The following is a 24,121-nucleotide window of genomic DNA, read 5'->3' on the forward strand; positions in this document are numbered from 1 at the left end:
TTGATGTGCCCTGTGACTATGGTTCTGAGCCCACAAGTCCAAATATTTTTTTCCCTCTGGATAGCTGGCTGTGCCCAAGAAGTGAATACAAACTTGTCCCTTGACAGCTCTACAATATACCTGGAAATTTTAAAAGAACATACAAATATACTTTCAGAAACATTGTCTGCCAACCCTATATACATGGTCATGGGCACACTCCCCCCCTGCATAGACATACCTAATAGTTCAGCCTGTCCACCCATCTATCCACCTGTATACCCATGTTTGCCTTCACTGACAATGCCATACTATATGTGCAAAAGGGTTCAATCCTTGTTGTCTGTACCTCCCATGTACCTCTCTATGTCTTTCTCTTCCTCAATGCCGCTGTGTTGATCACTCACATTTGGTACATTGGCCTTCTCTTCACCCAAATCAATACTTGTCTCTACCTACCAGTGTTCTCTCCCCTCACTTCCCAGCCCTGGTAACCAGCAAAGAAAATTTCCTTCCGTATATAAACCTTTCCCTGACTTTTTACACTAATGGACTAAAATACAATTTTTGTCCTTCTATGATTGACTTATTCTGCTCAGCATAATGCCATCCAAGTTCATCCACATTATGCAGTGTTTTTCAGATTCTATATTGTTCTTTAGGGTTGCATAGTATTCCATAGTGTGTATGTACCATAGTTTGGTTATCCATGCTTTTGTTGATGGGCACCTAGGTTGTTTCCATCTTTTGGCTATTGTAAATAGTGCTGCAATGAACTATTTAAAAAATACTAGCACTTGGGACCTGTTGTTGTTGTTGTTATGTGCTGTCAAGTTGGACCCGACTCATAGCAACTTCACCTTGGGTTTCCGAGGCAGTATCACTACGGAAGTAGATTGCCCTATCTTCCTTCTGAGGAGTGGCTGGTGGGTTTGAACCACCAGCCTTCTGGTTAGAAGTCAAGTGCCTTAGGCACTATACTTATATATGGGTGTGCATATATCCATTCTTGTCCTAAGCCTCACTTCTTAAGGATATATACTTAGTAATGGAATGGCTGGTCAAATGGTATTTCTTATTCCAACTTTTTAAGGACTCGCCATACTCATTTCCACAGTGGTATATCATTTTACAGTCCCACCAACAGTGTGTGAGAGTCCCAATTTCTCCACACCCTTACCAGCATTTTTTATTTTCTGTCTTGTTGAATTTTGGCACTAATGCTATGGCAAGATGGTATCTCATTGTTGTTTTGATTTGCATCTGTCTAATGGCTTATGATCATGAGCATTTCTTCATATGTTTGTTGGCTGCATGAATATCCTCTTTGGTGAAGTGTATATTCATGTCTTCTGCCCATGTTTTGTTGGGTTATTTAGCTTTTTGTTGCTGAGGTGTTGGAGTTTTCTATATGAAGTGTATTGTGTTTTAATGAACATTTTGTTTAAATATAAATATAAGTTCATTTTGATGACTGCCTTCTAACTAATTAACATACAAACCTAACCAGAGCCAAACCTGGAGTTAATTCCAACTCATAGCAACCGTATAGGATAGAGTAGAACTGCCTCACAGGGTTTCCAAGGCTGTAAATCTTTATGGAAGTAGGCTGGTATATCTTTCTCCAACAGACCTAGTTGGTTTGAATGGTGAGCAGTCAAGCGCTTAAGTATTATGCCACCGGGGCTCCCATATAAACCTTTGATAATTAATTGCATATTATGTATTCTTATATTTTTGGATCACAAAAAGGTGATGAAATTTTATTTTATATGAAACTGAAAAACTAATTTTATGTATAATATGATGATCATAATTTGATTTGATGTATGATCTGTCTAATTACAAATTAAGTGTTCCAAATACTGTGACTTTGGTATTTGGAAACAAAAAAGTTGATAGTCATGTTATCTTTTTCATCTCTTTTGATGCTTGCCAGGGAAAATGCTAGAGGGAAATTCCAATTTATCCCATGATGTCTGTATCCCCCAGGGCTTAACCAGAGAAGCAGAACCAGAACAAATATTTAATGCAAGGAATTGGCTTATGCAATTTACAGGACTAGCTAAACAAGTTGCAAGTCAGCAGGGCAGGTAGAAAGGGGAGACCACAGCAAGCTGGAACCCCACAGTCATGAGCTTGTTGTCCACAGGTTGCAGTCTGGAAGGAAGATCCACAGGGAAAGGAGAGCAATTGTAGACCCAGCTGCTGTTTGGAATCTCTAGCTCTGGGAAATTCTAAGCTCTGTGTTAAAGATCTTCCAAGTAATTAAGTCAGGCCCACCCAACTCTAATTTCCTTCTCGTTAACTAAAAGTCAACAGATTAGTGACTTTAGTCACGTTTTCAAAATCACTTCACAGTACCAACTAGGATAATGTTTGAAAAAGTAGGAGAAGGAGAACATGTGTGTGTGCTTCAAAATGGCTGCTGCCTGCTTTCTGTCCCCTAACTCTCAGGGGGAGAGAGATTTCCTCATAGCTCAATCTAACCAGAAACATAATAGAGAGGCAGTTGTGGGGTTGTAGTTCAGTCTAGACAAAGTGTCACATCACAAAGCCATGTCTAAGTGATTGCAATGTCTAAGTGATTTGCTCCAAGCTCCAAGCTCACTGCCATCAAGTTGGATCTGACTCAAAGCGACCCTTCCTTGGGTTTCCTAGGTGGTATCTCTATAAAAGTATATTGCCCAACTTTCCTTCTGAGGAGTAGCTGGTAGGTTTGAACAACCAGCCTTCTGGTTAGCAGTCAAATGCCTTAGGCACTGCACCACCAGAGTTCCCAAGTGATGTTGTTGTTGTTGTTATGTGCTGTTGAGTTGGACCCAACTCATAACGACCCCTCCTTGGGTTTCCGAGACAGTATCACTAAAGGAGTAGTTGCCCCATTTTCCTTCCAAGGAGTGGCTGGTGGGTTTGAACCTCCAGCCTTCTGGTTAGCAGTCAAGTGCCTTAGACACTATGCTACCAGAGCTCCCAGTGCTAGTTCTTTAAAAATTCAGAAAAATATAAATGCTTATCATTTTTTCAGAGATTTACCTTCTAAGTTTAGAATCACTTGGTGTCATTTTACTTCCTTTTCTAAAAGTAAAATTATATAGCTTTTTCAGTTAGATTAGTGAATTGTAATAGGATTTTCCAGGAAATTCTTACACTATTTAAATAATTTGGCAACAAAGTATCAATTTTTATCCTGCATGCATTTTAGCATGTAATCTTTCAATCATTGTTGTTCTCCCATAATGTGATTATAAAACAAACAAAAATTCATAAAAACCACTATATAGTTTAATGTTTTTATTGCTACTATATTAAACATGAAATTAAAAAAAATATTCTTACAGTTTTTTTCCAAAAGATAAAGTTTTAAAAGTTCTGAAATCAGATCAACTTCTTACCTAAGTGAAAGACGACAAACTGATGAACAGGTTTTCAAGGTTAAAGGAAATCATCTATCATCTAATCAAAAGCTAATTTATATTAGCCAATGAAGAATTTTATTTTGATAATTATCAAGGACTGATGTTTATGCAAGATATACTTAATGCTCTTTTAAGTGAAACCTCCAAGAAAAATAAGAATGAGAATAATTTGGATTACTGTGGTGAGTCAGTTGCTTTTTCATATGAATAGTTCGGAAGACCTCTTGAAACTCAATCAAAGTGTTAGATGAGTTCTTCAACTTGTGAGAAAACCTTCAATGGAAACAGCAAGTATTATGGGTACTCTTTTAAACTTTCCTAATAAGAACTTCAGTACCTTGTTCCACAATCCAAGAAGTTATACTAATTAAACTGATTTGCTTTCCTTTATAAATAATTCATTTCCTCTATAAAATAGAGCAGCAATAGAAATTACCAAGAGAATACTTGGAGTTATCTCCAGAGCTGATGGGGAAAGTCATGTCCCAGAAACCCTCTTAGAATTGTCTGTAACTCTGATCATGGTGATCCTGTTGTTGTTGTTGTTATGTGCCATCGAGTCAGACCCGACTCATAGTGACCCTTCCTTGGGTTTCTGAGGCAGTATCACTACAGAAATAGATTGTCCCATCTTCCTTCCAAGGAGTGGCTGGTGGATTTGAACAGCCAGCCTTCTGGTTAGCAGTCAAGTGCCTTAGGCACTATGCTACCAGAGCTCCCATGCTGATCCTAGACACTGCTAAACTGGGAGATCTTCCTACATTAGTGGACTCCATTGTGAAACTTCCTAAGCTGGCCAAGAAAGTTTCCAAGAAGATGGTGACTATTTTTGAAACTCATTTCATGTCTGTTACCATTGACACTTTCCAATTCTTTGACACTCTCTATTCTATTTTGCAACAAAATATTAAAAATGCTTTGAATGAAGTACTTACTTTGAAAAAGGCAGATCATTTAACGTATGAAGAGATAAAAGACTTGTTGAAACCATTTCTTGACTTAACCTTTGGGATAATTAGGATCAAACCTAATATTTCTGAAGACTCTGATCTTTTCAATATGTCTTCAAGTATACTATCATTTGTGAACAAATTCAAGGATTTTTCTGATATTTTGGAAGAAGTTGATAAATTTTTAACTTCTGTGAGTATCTATTTGGGAGATCTGGAGCATCTTGTGGTAATGTTTAATAATGTTGTTGTTATGTGCCGTCGAGTCGGCCCCTACTCATAGCGACCCCTCCTTGGGTTTCCGAGGCAGTATCACTAGGGAAGTAGGATTGTCCAACCTTCCTTCCGAGGAGTGGCTGGTGGGTTTGAACCGCCAGCCTTCTGGTTAGCTGTCAAGTGCTTTAGCCACTATGCTACCAGAGCTCCCTGTTTAATAATGGGACTCAATTATTTTCTATGGATTCTCATAATTTATGGGAAGAAATTCTGGACTGTTTAGTTCCAATAAATGACATCCCCAATCAAATGGACATATTACACCCAAATCCAATTTCCACTCATAGTTTTCCTGAAGATACAAAATGGGAAATACATGAAGTGATCCTTTTTTGGATGAAAGGCTATCACACAGTACAGAAATAGGGATTTATTTGAATATGGTGATTGAGCTCAGCTTAAGAGTTCTTTGGGATGAGTTAAAGGAAGATGACTGGAACATATTTAATTTATTGTTGACATTTGCTCAGCATCCACATAACTTGTTGGATATAACAGCAATAATTGTAGAGAATTTGAGGGAAATTAAAAGTAACCATGGAGATGCTTTGAGTAAAGTTTATTTTTCAACACTTCTTTGAATCAGAATCACCAACAACTTGATAAAACAATCCAAATTGTGTTAAGTCGAATAGATCTCTTGAGAAAATTGCTTCTCCTAAACACCTCTCAGTGGATGCATTCCACAAAAACTTTGCTTCCACCAGTTTTAGAGAGTATATTAATACAACTACAGGAAAGGATGTCTTGTTAGAAAAAGAAGAGAAGACCAAGACAGCAATGATTGGTTCTCCTTACATGTTCAAGCCATTATCATGTTTCAAAAAAATGCATGAAGAGAATATTTGTATTGACTGAATTCCAGCAAAAGGAAGTCCCATTGACAGATCAAAGGTAACGAAACACCTAATTCACTTCATTTTTTCCCCCCTACTGCTGGAACTATAAAATAAAAACATGCAGAAGTTAATTAAAATAGTACTTCTGGACTTCAAATTTCATGACATCATGAAGCCAACTTCAACATAAATTATTTGAGATTTACTAATTAATTAATTTTTCACTATATAATTCATTATTTGGAATTGTAATACTTCGATTTTATTCTCAAAAGTAAAGACACATTGTTTCATTCACTTGTCTGAAAGATACAGAAATAAGTTTTTGATTCATATTCTTTGGAAGCCAAGCGTCCTACTAGTTGATATGCAGGTAAGAACATGAGTTCTCTCACTTCACCCAGAAAATTGTGTTTCCATTTGTAGTGCACGAATGGAAAGGTCTAGAACTTTTGACTTCTGCGCTCTTTAGATATGGCCCAACATGGTTGATTCCACCTGTCAGCACCTTTTCCTTTCCTTTTCTAAATGCTAGGCCTAGGGAAATCCATTCTTGAAACTCCAATCCTATTCATTATTGTGCTCTATGCAGAGTCAGTTCTTTTAGGTTTGAAGCTTTGTGTGCAGATCTTGGTGCACAGAAAACCAGAAATGCTGTTTCTGGCCCAATCCTACCTTTCTGAGCATGATAATGCTATTTAAGTGGTCCAGGATCCACACCTTGATCTCAGTCCCACATGGGAATTGAAAGTGCTATTTTAGCTCTGGCTCGTTTGCCAGAGAATCTGACTTCTTTTATGATAATTCTTTTATTGAAGAGTATCAACTGGAATAAATTATTTTTTTATGTCATGGAAGGCTTTCCTTGGTCAGTGAAACAGATATCCATTGGCACAAAGAACTATCTCAGCCTCAAATTTTGACTTTCAGAGCTTCTCTACCTTATTGTACTGTATTTGATTTCAATGCTGTCCTCTCAGTTTCCTTTTGAACTAGAGTGGTCCCAGCAAACCCTACTCTCCACTAGATTTCAACCCAATTCTTTCAGTTCTCCATGGAGGGAATTTATACTATACCTCAAGACTGGAATCTAACCAATTGTGACAGGTTTACCACACTCTGACTCTAAATTCACAAAGTTTAGGTTCCAATTTATTTCTACTTTATTATCACTTGCTGCCGTTCTTTCTCCTTGCTGTCAATATCCTTTTCTCATCAACTTTTTGAGTGTGAAAGATATACAATGTCTAAAACACAAAATCTTATCGATCATGGGTTTGAGCTCATACTTGCTAACTGTGGTTTGACCTTGGTTCTACTTACTATTCACTAATTTTCTAAATTTGAGCAAGTCATTTAAACTTTCAGAGCCAATGTTTATTTGCAAAACACAGATAATAATGGTATTTTCTGGGGTTGTTATGAGGGTTCTACAATAGCATAAACTTTACATATGCATCTAATATGCATTTAACAAATGAAAAAAATATTAATAACAATGACAAAACAACAACCATGAACATTTAGGCAAAAACATTTGTTTAAAGTTAAAAATAACAATAATAACAACAAAAACTCAAAAGTAGAGTGTTTCCTAACTATTTTGAAGACATTCCCAGATTTGAGGCTCCCTGGTGGCGGAAGTCAGAGATCCTGATGCTCCATTTTTCCTGCCTTGTGCTGCAGTACCTGTACTTGTTCAGGGAAGAGAAGATTGGTAACCTGAGGGCCCAATTCTTCTTCTTTTTTTTTTTTTTTGTCCTAACAAGCCCTCTGGGCCCTCCATCACTTTTCTAGATTAAATTTTCTGCATCACCTCCTTGCATTCTACATTACCTCCAATTAGAATCACATTCCAGCTCAAACAAACCCTGCAGTTAAGTAATTGACCAATCCCTAAATCTCTCTCTCTTCTTTTTTTATATCATGAGGACATTGGTGATTCAGTGGTAGAATTCCCACTTCCCAAGGGGGAAACCTGGGTTTGATTCTCAACCAGTGCACCTCAGGTACAGTCACAACTTGTCTTTCAATGGAGGTTTGCATGTTGCTGTGTTGCTGAATAGATTTCAACAGAGCTTCCAGACTAAGGCTGGGTAGGAAGAAAATCCTGGAGATCTACTTTCAAGATTCTGCCAATAAAAATCTTATGGATCATAGTGATCTGGATCCATTGTGCATGGGGTCACTATGATTTGGGCCATCTTAGTGATTGCTAACAACAACAAATACAACAATCTATCATAAAAATAAGATAAATGGACTGAAGAGGAAATGGTAGACTTGTAGAAAAAGGGAGTTACTTAAAGCTGTTCTTCGTTCTTGTCTGAAAGCCTTTACAACATTGTGTTGGTCACTGAAAAGTAAATCTTGAAGTCCAACTGAGATGGGCAGGGAAGATCAGGAACATGCAATATTCCAGTTGGGAGGCATTTTGCTTCTCAGTGTTTGTTCCAGGGACCAGCAGCTTCCCCTGAGATCTTGTTAGAAACACAAAATCCCAGGCCTCCCCCAGATCATTCATCAAAACTTCAATTTAACAAGATATACAGAAGACCCTTAAGCATGCTGTTTGGGAAATGCTGCTCTAGAACAAGTACTTCATTTTTCATTTTGAGAAACTAGAACTTGGAGCTCAGTATCTTGCTCGAAAAAACACAATTGTAAGTAACCATTGGTGACAAAACAACAAATAATCTATGAAAAAACTACTGGTCATTGATCATTTAAGCACAATTGAAAATGTCATAAGTAAAACTCAACAATTTACCAAAACTTATATTGCTTGATGGTGATCAATAACTCTATATACCATATATATGTATATATATATAGGACAGAACTAAAAGTTACATACAAGTTTGTCTTTCTATGCCACTAAAAATCAGCTCAGCAAGAGTTATCTCCCAAAATTATTTTTAATTCAACTATATTTTCATTATTGCTTAAAACTAATTTAATTATGCTTCTTGTTTAGTTTATAGCTATTCTATTCTCTGATCGCCAGGTTCCTTTGACCTTTCCACTTTAATATTTTTTATAATTATGCTTTATGGTCAAAATTTTGAATGGTTTTGAAATCTCCTTAATTTTCTATGAACTTGTGTAAGCATAAAAAAACACTTTTCTTTACCTCAGAAATTATAGTGCTCTGGTCTATAAATGTATTTAAACTTAATGTTTAAGCTTACTTTTGTCCTAAGACATATACATACAGCCAACAAGCTGAAATTCACATGTTAACATATAGCATTCTTAAAGGACCAGTTGCAATCTCAACAACAGAAAAATAATATTCCAGCGGGAGAAAATCCACAGTGTCTGGGGAGGTGGCTGTACTAAGTCCAATAAAGATATAAAGATACTAAACTAAGCAGGATTGCTCTATTGTGGTGCTTTAGTAATTTTACTAACATAGCAGAAATGAAAGTGTGGTTTTTTTTTTAAACTTCATTCTTCTAAGGAAACAGATCGAAAACAATGTGTTGCAAAAATATTGAATTGCATAGAAATTAGACTATTGATGTGATCCTAGAAAACTGTTGTGTATTGTCATGCTTCTTCTTGAGCTCCCTAAGGAATCTAGTGTGAGACTCTCTAGGAGAGACTTGTGCCATCCCTGGGTCTCTTCCGTGAGCCTGTTTTTGTTATTTGCCGTCAAGTCAGACCTGACTCACAGTGACCCCTCCTTGGGTTTCCGAGGCAGTATCGCTAAGGAAGTAGATTGCCCAACCTTCCTTCCTAGGAGGGGCTGGTGTGTTTGAACTGCCAGCCTTCTGGTTAGCAGTCAAGTGCCTTAAGCACTATGCTACCAGAGCTCCTTTCCTGAGCCTAGGAATGAATAATTCAACATCCTGAGTTTTTTTTTTTTTTTTTTTTTTTATTGTGGTGAATGTACCTGTAACAAAGCATTTTCCATTTTAACACTTTTTACATGTACAATTCAATGACATTAATTATGTTCACCATGTTCAATCATCACCATTATATGTTTCCAATATTTTCCATTGTCCTTAACAGAAGCCCAGATATTAAAGAGGATAGACCTTTTTGAGAATATACTTTTTTTTTTTTTTTGAAATTCACCATCAAGCCCTAACGAGTGCTCACTTTCAAGGAGTTTCCTTGGACAACCATATTCTTAATCATTTGATATGTGCATGAGTCAAAAGATTTTTATTCTTCTGTTAGAAATGTTTCACAGATAAATAATGTTAATTATCATATTCTGTAATATCTGATCTTTGAGGATGATTTTGTGTTTTTGAAAGAGTATAAATTCATTAAAAAGGTAACTATGGGAAATGGGAAGAGAGCTGTTACATTGTGAGAAATTGCTGTCAATGTCATGAAACAAAATGGACATGAAGTGCTGTATGGACCATGAATTTGCTCTGTAAACTTTCACCCAAATCACAATAAAAATTAAAACAAACAAACAAACAAAGGAAAAAAGAAAAAATACCTCCCAAGGGAACTACATAAAGACTAATACACAGACACACATGTGCATACACGTGCTTATATACACATACTCCAAGTGTGTAAGAGTTTATTTAAAAATAGGAAAAATACTAGATGATGTTCAGATACCATTACTGAAGAATAGAAGAATCTATAGAAGAATCTTTGATCAAAAGGGGGAAAATGGAACATAATTTCAAAGTCTCATGGAATCCACACTTTGTGGAGCCATTGAGGCTGGATGAACTGCTAAAACTATTACCCTGAGATAATCTTTAAATCTTAATTAAAAAAAAAAAACCTCCTTCAGTCTTCTTTAAACCAAAAAATAGTTTAATTTAATTTGTCTGTCTTGAGCATTGTGCTTTTTTAAAGAACTATCTATATAGAATCAAACTGATGAAGACAACTAAAGCTTAGATAGGAAGCTTAAGGGACAGTTGTGGGGGAGGAACAGTTTGGAAAATGAGGGTAAAAATTGGTGTAGAACTGTGAGAATGTATGTAATCTGACTGAATCATACATGAAGAAATTGTTGAACTGCTTTATGTTCTGTTGTGTATGTTTTTAACAGCAAAATAAAATAATTATATAAAACCTTTTAAAAAAACCTTTATTTATAGACCAGTTCATCTGTTAAATTAATTATCCCTCCAAAAGAGCTCTGGTAGCATAGTGGCTAAGGCACTTGACTGCTAACCAGAGGCTGGCAGTTCAAACCCACCAGCCCCTCCTAAGAAGGAAGATGAGGCAATCTACTTCTGTAGTGATACCACAACCCAAGGAGGGGTCACTAGGAGTTGAGCCCGACTCGGCGGCACATAACAACAACATAAATATGTTGTATTTTCTCCTTAGTTTCTCTTTCATTGATGCTCTCTGTTCCTTTCAAGAGATTGGGCCAAGACAAGAAGAGAAAATGTATATCAGTTTATGAACAACAAAATTGGTCTCTTTAGGAGACCCAAAGTTTTTTACATGCCTAGACTGTACTATCTGTGTTTTCCTTACGTCCCTGTGTGATTGAGCTGGGAGGGTAATTATCACAGGTATGTTACGATTTAGCTTTAAATTTGGGAGAGATGCACTTATGTTACAGATTTTGCCCTTTTATACTACATTTTGTTTTTTTCCTAAGTACTGTAGAAATGTGTCAAGTTTTCCAGCAGCCTGCACAAACCTCCAGTGTCATTATGACTCTGCAGAAAGTGAAGATACTGGTTGTGCACATATTTATCTTCTTTGCAGGTGAGTTGCTTCCGTAAGAGGTGCTTGCTACTTGTGCTGTACTGATTCTCAGAGCTCGGCTGTCAGAGACACAGGGATGTTACTGAGAATTTCTTTTAGAATGAACTGCAACCTTCTCAGTCTTGCTTCTAAGTTCCTCACAGACCTAGTCCACACTTTCCAGCTTCATTTCCACCCCGTAAATACACAGCTACACTCCAATTGCACAACCTCTTTGCTAACTCTTTCTGGGGCTTTCCTGGCTCTGTGTCTTTGCTCATGGAATGTGCTTTCAACCATCGCCTTAGCCTGGACTCCATCTGTACTTTGTGTCACTAAGCAGAGGACATCTTTTCCTGAAGGATTGCCTCCATCTCCTTTGTTCGAAATAACCTTGATTTCTATCCAATATGATACTTGATGCTCTCATTTCTTACATTTCTCTCTTCTACTAGAGTCAAAGTTTTCTGAAGGCCACAGCCATATCTTAATCTCCTGTGTCTACCCAGTGCCTGGCATTCTGTCAATGTGTGCTGAGAGAATGAATTCAGTTTCCTAAATTCCCAGGACACTTTTATTATAGCCTTGGAACTTATAGATTGCATTTTTGTTTTTAGGACCCCTTTCCTTCAGTATTTAGATATGTAAAACTTTTTATCTGACAGCATCGTCAATGTTCATTACATTTCTAATTGGATGTAGGGATTAAAAAAAAGAACATCTACAAGCTCTCATTTCTATGAAGACATAGACTCATTTTGCTCTCATATCTAAATATACTAAATGCACTAAATGATATTAGCATGTGGAAGCATGCTCTGATAAAATTAAATACAACTTTGTTCTGGATCCTGAGTGCTTATCTAGCCAATTGAATCCAGCCATGTCTAGATATAATTATTTTGACATTTTATAGTTAATGTAATGGCTTTTAAAACATTAATTAATACTTGGATTTATATTTATTTTTTCAGTTCTGTACCACAGCTACTAAATTAATATAGCATGCTTAAAATTACATTGGTAATAGAAAATTAATTTTTAATTTTTATATTTAATTTCCAGAAAACTCAAGCATGTCCTACTCAAGCATGACTAACATTTAAATTGTTTCTCCACTTTCCTTATTAAACTGTCACCCTAGACTATAGAACTGGAGGCTAGTGACAGGCTATTATGTGGTCCTGAAAAGATGTAAGCAGTGGATAATAAAGATGGGATAAATTGGACCAACATAGCAAATGATCTTTTTCCATCATGCAAATGGAAAGCTGTCAGATAGGTTACTGCTACTATTGAGAACAAAGTTGTTATTGGATGTCACAAAGTTAAGTCCAGTGTCACAACTTTAGTAAAGCTGACATTTCCTGCCTCCTGATATGATATTTTAGATAGATTAAAAGCAATTGCATGCTATAACAAGGCATATAGCTTGATAGCTGCACAGAGCCAGAAGAAACCTCAGTAGTGCCCATTTTAACCTTAAATTGGCCATTGAGACCTAGAGATAGAGAGTGAGTTGTCCAGGGTTTCAGAGTGAAGAAGTCAGACTCCCTCTCCCCTTGAGGAGACTTGTAGGTATCAATGGGGATGAAAGGAGCAGGATTTGGAGAAATAGATTCAGGCACAGAAAGCAGAAATGCAGTGAAGAAAGTGAAAGATAGCATTGGAAGGAAGGGAAGGAACATGGGAAGTGAGTGTAGTGGTGGGATGGAGGTGCTGCAGAAGTGCTTTAGATGCAACTTACATCCTTTGGTCAGAGGCCTAGAGCCAAAGGAGAGAGAACTCTTGTTTTAGGAAGATGCTCTTGTAGAATGAAAGGTTAATTTCAGGTGACATGGGGCACAGGACCAAGGCAGGTCATCAATGGAGTGGTCAGGCAGAATCCAGAGCCATTAAAGGTAAAATTAAGCAGTTGGAAAGAGGTCGGATTTGAGGAATAGAGGTAGAATCCTGAATGGGCTTTGCTATTAACTTGAGAAGTCAGGTGGATAGTGAAGCCCTAAAATAAACCCTCTGTGTAATGAATGTAATCATTAAAACTGGGATACTTTTGAGAATGAAAGGAGGCAGTGTATTTAATTACATCAGGGCAATAGGTGAAAACCAGGCCTGACTTGGACAAACTGGGTGAATGGCTACCCTATCTGAAGGTACAGGTACAAGTACAGGTACAAGTGCAGGAACAGGGGCCAACTTGAGGAAGCAGAGGAAGGAAGTTACTTTATAGACATTCTCAGAAGAACCACAAAGTAATAGATTACATTTGGCACTCAAAATCATACTTTTCCCTCATCATCTGAATGTTAATTTTGATGATTAAAGATGCTTTTGTGAATTTGGGTCATTTTGAAGCTTTACAAAAATAATTTTGTAGGAGTGGCTACTTTGGAATAGATTGATTTACTGATTATTTCTCTGTGTTTCTTTGACAGAAAACCCTTCCTTGATTAAGGATGTTTTGTGTGCAGCTCTGAGTTGCAAACAAAATGGGATAAGTCCTCTTATTTTATCTGTTATGAAAGTGCTTGCTTTGGTGAATAACTACTCACAGGTTTGTTTTCTTTTCTATGTCAGAAAATTTAATTTTTATTATTATTGGTCCATGTAATATAGTCATACTCTTCTGAGCTTTGTGACTTTGTCCTTAAAATCAAAGCAACTGTGTTATACACAGTTATATTGGAAGTTAGGCCTGTACAGGGATTGCTTATCTTTCCTTTCTCTTGGGTTTTCACACTGATGTGCTGGTGATGACTAGCATTGACTCACAAGAACTGATTTTTAGATTTTTAGGAATTTTACAAGCTGATTGTAAAATCACTCATTTTACAATCCAATGCACTCATTAAGCACACTCATCATTTAAAATCAAATTATATAAACTTATGATTGTTTTGTTGTTGTTGTTGCTATGTGCTGTCAAGTCATCTCTAACTCATAGCGATTCCTCCTTGGGTTTCCAAGGCAATATTTCTATGGAAGTAGATTGACTAACCTTCCTTCTCAGAACTGGCTGGTGGGTTTGAACCACCAGCCTTCTGGTTAGCAGTCAAGTGCCTTAGGAACTATGCCTCCAGAGCTCCCAACTTATAATTAAATATACTAAAATAAAGTACTAAATACTCCACATTTGTCTTCTTAATAATTTTATTATATTTTACTATTACCTATTTTCTTTTTAGTATTTACATCTCTTATATCTATATGGAAAAGAAGCTCTGGTGATGTAAGGCATTTGGCTGCTAACCACAAGGTCAGCAGTTCAAATCCACCAGTTGCTCCATGGGAAGAAGATGAGGCAATCTATTTCCATAAAGATTTACAGATTTGGAAACCCAATGGGGGTCACTCTGAGTTGGAATTGACTTGATAGCAGTGGATTTGGTTTTGGTTATCTATGTGTGGTGGAAATGAAATACCATATAACATGTCTGTAGTATACATGTTTCTATGTTCAGTGATGTTGGCAACTTGAAATAAACCACTTTCAGAGCATTTACAGCATAAGCATTTACAAATGCTACATATCAGTTCTTCTTCTTTTTTTTTTTTTTTAATTCAGGGAGACTGTTGTTAAACATTACTAGGCCAGGACTGGTTCTGACTAGATGAATATCCTGGTAAATACCAAGAACTGATTGCTCCATGGGAACCAGCATAGCAGTTTCCTTTTTGATAATTTGAATCTAACTGCCGTTGAGTTGGATCCAACTCACAGAGACCCCACCTTGGGCTTCCAAAGCAGTATCACTACAGAAGTAGATTGCCCCATCTTCCTTTTGAGGTGCCCAATAATATTCCATGCAGCTGAATTGAATAATGTGGCTTTTTACCTGGGACTCTACTCTTTTGACCTGGAATTCAAGGCTATGGGCTCCCGGGCTGACCTGACCAGCTTAGGAATCATGGACAATGGTGATGGATGATGATTTACCAAAAATGGGAGAACACTTGCCTTTCTTGTAGGGTTCAATTATGTTTATTGTTTTGAGGCACAGGAACTCCACCTACTCATATGTGCAAAGCACGTAGACAGAAAGATAGCACTGACAGGGACCAGAGGTATTAACTCTGAAATCCTATAACATGATGAGGGCTAAAAGACCTCATCTCTGTGAGACTGTAGGCTAGATAAAGCTGATAATTCTTAATAATATTCTAGGGCCTTGGGAAGAGTGGTGTACATGAGCAGGAAATATCGTTTGAGTCTATAAAATAATTTCCCCTGTAGCCCTAGTACTTTATTATGGTTACACTGATGTACTTAAAACCCAAAACCAAGCTCACTGCCATCGAGTCAAATCCAATGCATAGTAACCCCTCCTTGGGTTTCCGAGATGGTATCTCTATGGAAGTAGATTGCCATTCTTCCATTCTAGGAGAGGCTGATGGGTTTGAACCACCAGGCTACTGGTTAGCAGTCAAATGCCTTAGGCACTATGCCACCAGAGATCACCAAATTCTTATTTCCAGGTTGTGCATAGTTTTGTCAGATATTAAATATGGACAAATATTTACAAAGAAAAACACCCATTGACAATCTTTGAGTGTTGATTGAAATTTACAGTAATAAAACATACAAGGGACTCCAGATTTCAAAATAACTTGCTCACAGAGTGAAGAAGGAAGACAGTATTTAGAGTTCAAAGTATTATATAATTGTTAGTAATTTGACTGAATAATGACTAGATTGGTTTTGATAAAGAACAGAAGTTCTTGTCTATGATGACAAAAAATAAAATATTGCTTATTTCAGGATGCAAACCTTTAGGATATGTCTTCTGCAACTGTGCAAGGCTTTTAGAAATGGAAATCTTCCAGGCTGTGGAATACGAAGTGCCTTGTACCCAATAGAAGTAGGCAAAGGGCAAAATGCCCCTTTTAGTTTTTTCAATACCAAAATAAATATTCTAGCATAGTTTTCTTAATACCAAAATGGAATTCTCATTGGAAATGAAAGTCTTAACTATTGAATTGTTGTGGTGCAAGGTCAAGGATGTCAGATCCTTATACTCTTCCGCTCATTGTTCTAAACAGTGGAAAATAACAGTAAGGAGTTAAACAGGAATCAGAAATTAAACTTCAAAGATGACAAGAAGTGTCCAACAGTTTTAATACTTCTGGGATAGGCTGAATTGAAGAATGTGGCTGGAACTCCAGTTTAAACTGGGCCTTCCTATGATCTCCCCAAATTTTGACCTTTAGACCCATCTACCTGAGTCGTATCTGGAGGATTACAGACTTTTCCTCACCAGGGGCCAAGAGTCTACCTTGTGCTGTCTTGTCCAGATGATGGTCTTAACACATTCTAAAGCAGAGACTAGTCAGTCTCTGAACCTTCATAATAGACACTTCTTTAGGTCTGGACTGTGTGAAAGAAGTCTTTACTTTTCTTCCAGTAGTTTCTGCTATTAAGGAGAGAAGTGAAATTTCTTTCTCTGTAATTCTTATAAATAAAAAAAAATATTTTATAATTTAAGAATAAAATTCAAGTATACTGATCTTCTATACTTTGGAATCCCATGTGGTCTCTGAGTGGTGAAAATGGTTAAGCACTTCACTACTAAAAGAAAGGTTGGGAATTAAAATCCAACCAGACCTGTCTCAGAAGAAAGGCATGGTGATATGCTTCTGAAAGTTCACAGTGATGAAAGTTCTTTGGAGTGTAGCTCTACTCTATGGGGTCACTATGGATCTGAATTGACTCAGTGGCAACTGGTACACCTTGTACATGCTGGATCATATGGAATTTCTATTTCCAACTTCTTAAGTAAGTGCCATACTGCTTTCCACAGTGGTTGCACTATTTTACAATCCCACAGCAGTATATGAGTGTACCAGTCTCTCCACACTCTCACCAGCTTTTGTTGTTTTCTGTGTTTTTGAACTTGCTGGAGTGAAATGATAACTCAGTTTTTTTTTTTTTTTTTCTATTTGCACCTCTCTAATAGCTAATGATTGTGAGCATTTCTTCCTGTGTTTGTTAGCCACCTGAATGTCTTATTGTGTGAAGTCCTGTTCATGTCCTCTGCCTATTTTTAAATTGGATTACCTGTCTTTTTGTTGTTGAGTTGTTGAAGTTTTCTGTAAATTTTGGAAATTAGTCCCTTGCTTGATATATCAGTGTCTGCTTTTTTTTTTTTTTCCCCAGTCTGTAATCTCTCTTTTTATACTTTTGACAGTCTTTTGATGGACATAAATGTTCAATTTTTAGTAGGTCCCAGATGTCTAGTTTATCTTCTGCTGTTTGTGTGTTTTTAGGTATGTTTGATAATGTATTTATGGCCTGCATTAGTACCCCTAATTTCACCCCTATTTTTCTTTGATGATCTTTATGGATTGGGCTTTTATATTTAGGTCTTTAATCCACCTACATTTAGTTTTTTGTTTATGGATCCTGTTTCATTTTTTTCTGAAAATGGATGTTCAGTTTTTCCAACATCATTTATTAAAACCTATACATAGGTTGTCACTTAATTTTACATTAAGTAAATATTTTTGCCATTTATTAATTTATAGGTATTACTTTTTGCAAAGTACTTTTCAAAATTATTGATTATTTTTTCAAATAAAACTAGTTGGATATTTCTAAGATGTTGTTAAGATGTTCATGGTACTTAAAGAGACTTGAAGATATCCTGAAGTCTGGGAACTAGCCCACTGGTTTTCACCTGCTCTACAGAATTCTGGGAGACCCTCTGACTGCAGAGGGAGGAGCAGGAGCCTTCCAGGTTGACTACAGACCTTCAAGGCAGGGTGAGTCCAGGTTTTAGTCACTTGACATATGGGTACCCACATAGGATTTCTTTTAAATCATAGGTTTTGTGGCTATAAGTTTTGAAAACTTCAGCTTTAAAGCAAAGAACTGAGCTCCTGAGGTGAGGTACCTAGATCTTTCAGCTGGGTGGTGTGTGTTCTCTGCTGTGCATTGGACTCCTGTGTGACATGCCTTGTGGCACGCAGTCATATGTGACCGCTTTCCTGGCTAGTCAGTGGCAGAGCCAGGAGTAGGATCTGTTTCTAGTACTCTGTAACACACAGAAGCAATTGTAAATGTTGGGACACTTTCAGTCTCCAGTGTTGTGCTTCCTGATATCAAGGAAAATAAATAAAAGTCTTACCATGCAAGTAATTCTTAGTGAGGGCAGGTCTTGACCTGGAAACCATACTTGAGCATATACAAGTGAATATACATGTGTCTAACTTATATCATTGGTATATTTTATAGGAAATTGAACAGATATGGTCCTCACCTACTCAACTAAATTGTGAAAGTCTTAGCAAGAATCTTTCTAGATCCTTGGAAAGCTTCAAGAACAACTTGGAAGATGCTACTGAGGAGGACTGTGAATGCCAACCAGTGCTAGAAACCATCCAGCAGCACATGCACATGTAATAATACCTGATTTGGGTTCCATATCCTTTTTCAGTATTTTAAATTATAAAGAAATTGTCTAATTTTTTCAATTGTTATTTTCAGCCAGTACTATGTACCACCTAATACTTCTCTACTTAATAGAAATACATTTTCTAAACCACATGAATGTTTTGAATGACGTTAAAGTTTTAAATTGTAAAATGGAGAAACAACTTTGGGCATAGTCTAGCTTTATTAGTAATCAAGATTTTAGGTTAAAATACATGATCTAAGATTAATATACTATTAAATGTAGTCTGTAATCAGACTACAATCAAATATTTTTCAATTTATCTTCATATTTGATTATTTTTTTCAGTGCTCTTAAACTTTAAACTACCAGTAGAGGAAATGAGGCAGTTTATATTCTGCAGATGACTTACTCGCAGAAAGAATGATGTTTGTCTGACTTCTTGCTATCCTAATTTCTCATACACTCCATGATATATTCTATCTATTCTGTTCACACTTGTGAAAAGCCATTTATTATGCATCCCATTTCCCCAAATCATCTTGCTTGGCAGGGACTCTGAGAAGAAAATATTGAAATTGTAGTATTAATGGATATTCACATCCGGATGGTGTCAGGAGACATTTTGTGTTTCATTATCTGAGGAGTTTTAGGAAATGTGATCTTGTTATCCAGTTCACCTCCTGGGAACTGAGGCAGTATTATTCATTCCAACATTGTTTCTTGTGTTTTATCTTGCCTAATTTAGCTTTAATTTTCTGCCATTTTAGGTTGGCTGAAAGCTTCAGGGAGACTTTGTCATCAGGGAATCCCATTTTGACTTTTCTTAGCAATTTCACAGTAACTGATGGTGAGTGTCTGATTTCTCCATGTTTGCATGATTAAAGAATAATTTTAGTTTCCCACTCAAATATGTTATTAAAATAAAACATATAAAGAAGAAGTTATAGTAAATATGGAGAATATCAATCTATAAATTGGCTGGCTTGATGTATTTGGGATTAATTAGGAAAGTTCTAGGATTCATTAGTAACAAACTCAAGAGGAAGAATGAAGAGGAACTTCTGTGGTCTGGGTTTTGTCCTGGCTCTGCCTCCTTCAACAAGTCATTCGATATCCATGAATCTCTATGTCATCATTTATGTAACATAAGCAATTCATAAAGCTCCTTGTAGCCTCAATAGGTCAAGTATGGAGAATTCTGAAAAATTCTTAACTTGTATCCCTCTTGTCAAATATGTGATAACTAGATATACATATAGAAGTGAGTTTCTCATATAGCACTTGGTCATCATTCCCTAAGAAAAAGCTCTTTCTAAAATCAATCATCTTAAAATATAGTTTTAAGGAGTACACATACTGATAAACAGAAAATACCTCTTAACTTGAGGTTTTGTTTCAGATTTAGTTTAAATTGTCTCAGTTACATCAAACTAAAACCAAACCAAACTCACTGCTGTCAAGTTGCTTCTGTCTCATAGTGACCCTTCCTTGGGTTTACAAGGTGGTATCACTATGGAAGTAGATTGCCCGATCTTCCATCCTAGGAGTGGCTGGTGGGTTTGAACTTCCAGCCTTCTTGTTAGGAGTCAAATGCCTTAGGCATTATGCCACCAGAGTGTTACATCTAAAGGAGTATGATATGGCTTCATTGGATGTCTATTATGGGTAGGACACAGTGAAGGAAACCATCCTTGCCAGTTTTTAATATTAAATTGTGTTTCACAGCAATAATTTAAACACTATTATATAATTCCTTTCCTCTTCTTTACATTTCAGGTGTAAAAGTTAAAGATTTGATTAAAAACATTACCAACTTAACGGAAGAGCTTCAATCTTCTATCCACCTTTCAGATGAAACAATCAATAGTATTTTAGAAGCAAATATTTCCCATTCAAAGGTATGATGCTGTTCATTCTCCACTGTGATCACTTAAAGATTCCCCAGCTAACCTGAAGTTATGGCATTATATTCTTCTATCTCTCTGTCCATGGCTGGGGGATAGATCACTGTGCAAGTGATATCACTGAAAGCAAAAAGGAAATGAGAGGACAACAAAGAACCAAAGAATATCATTGTGTGATGCCAGAACCTTAATTTCATAATGTTGCCTTCAATCAGAGCTGGAAAGACAGACTTTGGTGATGACAATTATCCCAGCAATTCTCAATTCTGATTCACCACAACCTGAAGCATCTATCCTTTGTTCAATGGGGCATTGCAAAATTCTCAAAAATATCCTAAAACAAAATAATTTAAAAGATCTAAAACTCAGCAAATATTCCTTTACTTAGATAATACCTGCATAATCTGCCACTATACTATAAGGAGCTCTGGTGGTGTAGTGCCTAAGACATTTGACTGCTTACCAGAAGGTTGACAGTTCAAACCCACCAACTGCTCTGTGAAAGGAAGATGGGACAATCTACTTCCATTAAGATTTACTGCCTTGGAAACCCACTGGGAGTCACTATGAGTTGGAATTGACTTAATGGCAATGAGTTTGGTTTTATACTACGATAGTGGCTTATCGTAAAACCAAATGAGTAGTAACAAGCTGTGTCATCTCCAAAGTGATTGAGAAGAACCAATAAAGGCAACTGCAACAAAAATTATGAAACTATTGAAGAACTCTGCACCATGTTATCTTTTAGGAGTGTCTCCAGGTATCTGGTGTGAAATTATACCAGAAAATTTTATCTAAGAAAAATGTGATCTTCAGTGTGACTACTCTACTCTCTAGTCCTGGGAGGCACAATGGTTAAATTCTTGACTCAACTGAAAGATTAGAGGTTGAAGTCCATTCTGCAATGCCTCAGAAGAAAAGCCTGGCTATCTAATTCCAGGAAATCAGCCATTGAAAACCTTGTGATGCACAGTTCTCTGACACACACGGGGTTGCCATGGGTTGGGGTTGACTTAACAGCAACTTGAAACTTACTCTCTATTAATTCTAATGCCACAGATCAAGGGTATGAGTAAAACATGCTGAAGTACTGGGGTACAGTTTGTCTATGGAGGCAATGAATAAGTGAATTTTATATATTCATAGCAGATAGTCATTTATCCTTTGCAGGTATTTTTCCAAGACTCCCTTTCAGCACTTCTAGTTAGGGTCTTACTTTACTGTACTTTCTAAAAGTAGTAACCATTAAGATGGCTCTCTGGTAAGTACTTTTATTGGCAATCAACTAGGTCACGGTGGATATTGAATTTCATGTTGATTCTATAACTAGCAGTATCGACTCATTGGAATTAAATGCATGTCTTGGCAGGCAGATTAATTAATTAAGAATTTATGTGAATCAAGCCAGAAATAGAGTAGAAACTGTGAATCCAAAATTCAAATTATAGCACCACCAACTTATTTGCAGTAAGTCACACAGTATCTGTCTCTGAGGAATATTGTCAATAGTGGCTTTTTAAAATTCACATGTGAATGAGTTGCTGGGGATAGAAGTGGAGATGTAGAGGGCAGAAAGCCATGTTGAAATTTTCTTTTCCCATCTCATCTCCTGTGAAAGCTTGTTATCCTAGTTATGTAAAAAGTATGACGAGCTTTGGTTTGAAATGTTCAGTTGCTGGAGCTTGCAAAAGGGGAATGGAATGGAAATGGAATTAATTAAGTAGGTGATAAGGAGGGCTTTAAGAGAAGAGTCAGATTAGTTAATATCTAGAGTCCCTATCAATATCAAAGTCTATGGCTTTTATTGGGTTAGGCACAACTTTTTTTATTTTTTTACTGTCCCTGCCTGATTAAGCTAGCAGCCACTGGATGTCACTAATGTTCTATATTGAGAGGACTCTGCTCATAGTAAGCTTTCAGTATAATAAGGTGATATTGCTGCCTACATAGTTTTACACTGACTTTTAAAAATAGGGGTGATTTTTCTATCTCCCTTTATGTCTTTGACAGTGTAATTGAATATGGTTACCTAAATAACTAGAAAGTTAGATCCTCAGAAAAGGTATTTAATAAGGTGTTTTTGTTGTTAGGTGCTGTACAATCTGTTCTGACTCATAGCAACACTATGTACAGCAGAATGAAACACTGTCTGGTCCTGAGTCAACTGCACAATCATTGCTATGTTTGAGCCATACCCCCCCCTTTTTTTTCCTATGTTTGCAGCAATTGTGTCAATCTGTCAATCCATTTTGTTGAGGATCTTCCTCTTTTTTGCTGACCTTGTTCTTGACTGAGAATGATGCCCTTCTCTAGGGACTGGTTACTCCTGACAACATGTCCAGTGTATGTAAGATGAAGTATCACCATCCTCATTTCTCAGGGGCATTCTGGCTATACATTTGCCAATACAGATTTCTTCATTCTTCTTCTACTTCTTCTTTTTTGTTGTGAGTGTGATTTGGGTCAAGATTTACAGAGCAAATTCACTTTCCATACAGCAGTTTATATATACTTTGTCTCATGACATTGGTCACAGTTTACCACAATGCAACAGCTCCCCTCCCACTTCCTCCCCATGGTTACCTCTTCCCAGTGTCCATCCCTCCATACACTCCTGCCCCCTGAGCTGTCTCCCTGTGCATAGGCAGCCCTTCTTTCTCAATGATTGTTCTCTTCAAGAATTGTATCTACCTCAGGTAAATGTTCAACTCATATGCCTGTCTTCTGTTTGGCTGGAAACCACAGATGTGGGTTCATTTCCACACCTGAAGGGCAGCTAGGGGCCATAGTCTCAGTGGTTCCACCAGGCTCTATTGAACCAGCAAACCTGGTCCACCCCCTTTCTTTTATCTCCAAATGATTTTGAGTTTTGTTCCACATAGTTCTCCCTCTCTATCAAGGATCTCTTACATATATCCCCTTCTAAGAGGATGACAGTGGTAGCCGGCACCATCTAGTTCTTCTGGTCTCATAGTCATAGAGGCTGCAGATCAGATGGTGTACCAGTTGCTAGGACTAATTGTTTCCATGAATTTTGGTTTTCTTCATTCTTCTTTGCTCTGGATGAGGAGAGACCCATCGTTGCATCTAGATGGCAGCTTGCTAGCTTTTAAGATCCCAATCGCTACTAGCCAAAGTAGGAGGTAGAACAATGTTTTATATAGTATGTTATGCCAATTGAGCTTGATGTCCTCTGCGACTATCATCCCAAGCCCACAGGTTCAACTATGCGGTCCCTATGGGTAGCTGGCTGTGACCAATCAGTGACCACAACCTTCCCCTTTTTAACTCTACTATACACCTGGGAATTCTGATCATTCACATAAACTTATAGGACCGTTGTCTGCCAACCCTAGATATGTTCTTGGATACACTCCCCATTTCATAGACATACCTGATCATTCAGCCTGTCCACCCATCTATCCACCCATATACCCATGCTTGCCTTCACTGACAATGCAGTACTGTATGTACAAAAGAGTTCATATTTGTTGTTTGTACCTCCCATGTACCTCTCTATGTTTTTTCTCATCCTTCCTCAATGCTGCCATATTGATCACTCACATTTGGTACATTGCCCTTCTCTTCACCCAAAGCAATACTTATCTCTGTCTATCTAACAGCCTTCCCTCCCCTCCCCTCCCACCCCTGGTAACCAACAAAGAAAAT

The 24,121-nt window shown here is 37.1% G+C and overlaps 1 protein-coding gene across 1 annotated transcript in view; it reads left to right on the forward strand.

The window, feature by feature from the left end:
- Positions 1-24,121, forward strand: part of ABCA13 (ATP binding cassette subfamily A member 13) — an 888,443-nt gene that overhangs the window by 154,923 nt on the left and 709,399 nt on the right. Inside the window, 13 exon segments of the mRNA XM_007944147.1 lie at positions 3,321-3,572; positions 3,574-3,930; positions 4,112-4,574; positions 4,769-4,946; positions 4,949-5,179; positions 5,182-5,337; positions 5,340-5,455; positions 5,457-5,518; positions 11,066-11,175; positions 13,590-13,708; positions 18,386-18,549; positions 19,316-19,395; positions 20,325-20,446. Coding sequence (XP_007942338.1) covers positions 3,321-3,572; positions 3,574-3,930; positions 4,112-4,574; positions 4,769-4,946; positions 4,949-5,179; positions 5,182-5,337; positions 5,340-5,455; positions 5,457-5,518; positions 11,066-11,175; positions 13,590-13,708; positions 18,386-18,549; positions 19,316-19,395; positions 20,325-20,446 — 2,410 coding nt within the window.

Source organism: Orycteropus afer, unplaced genomic scaffold (assembly GCF_000298275.1).
Source record: "Orycteropus afer afer isolate SDZICR_OR568_19922 unplaced genomic scaffold, OryAfe1.0 scaffold00121, whole genome shotgun sequence".
Taxonomy (NCBI): Eukaryota; Metazoa; Chordata; class Mammalia; order Tubulidentata; family Orycteropodidae; genus Orycteropus; species Orycteropus afer.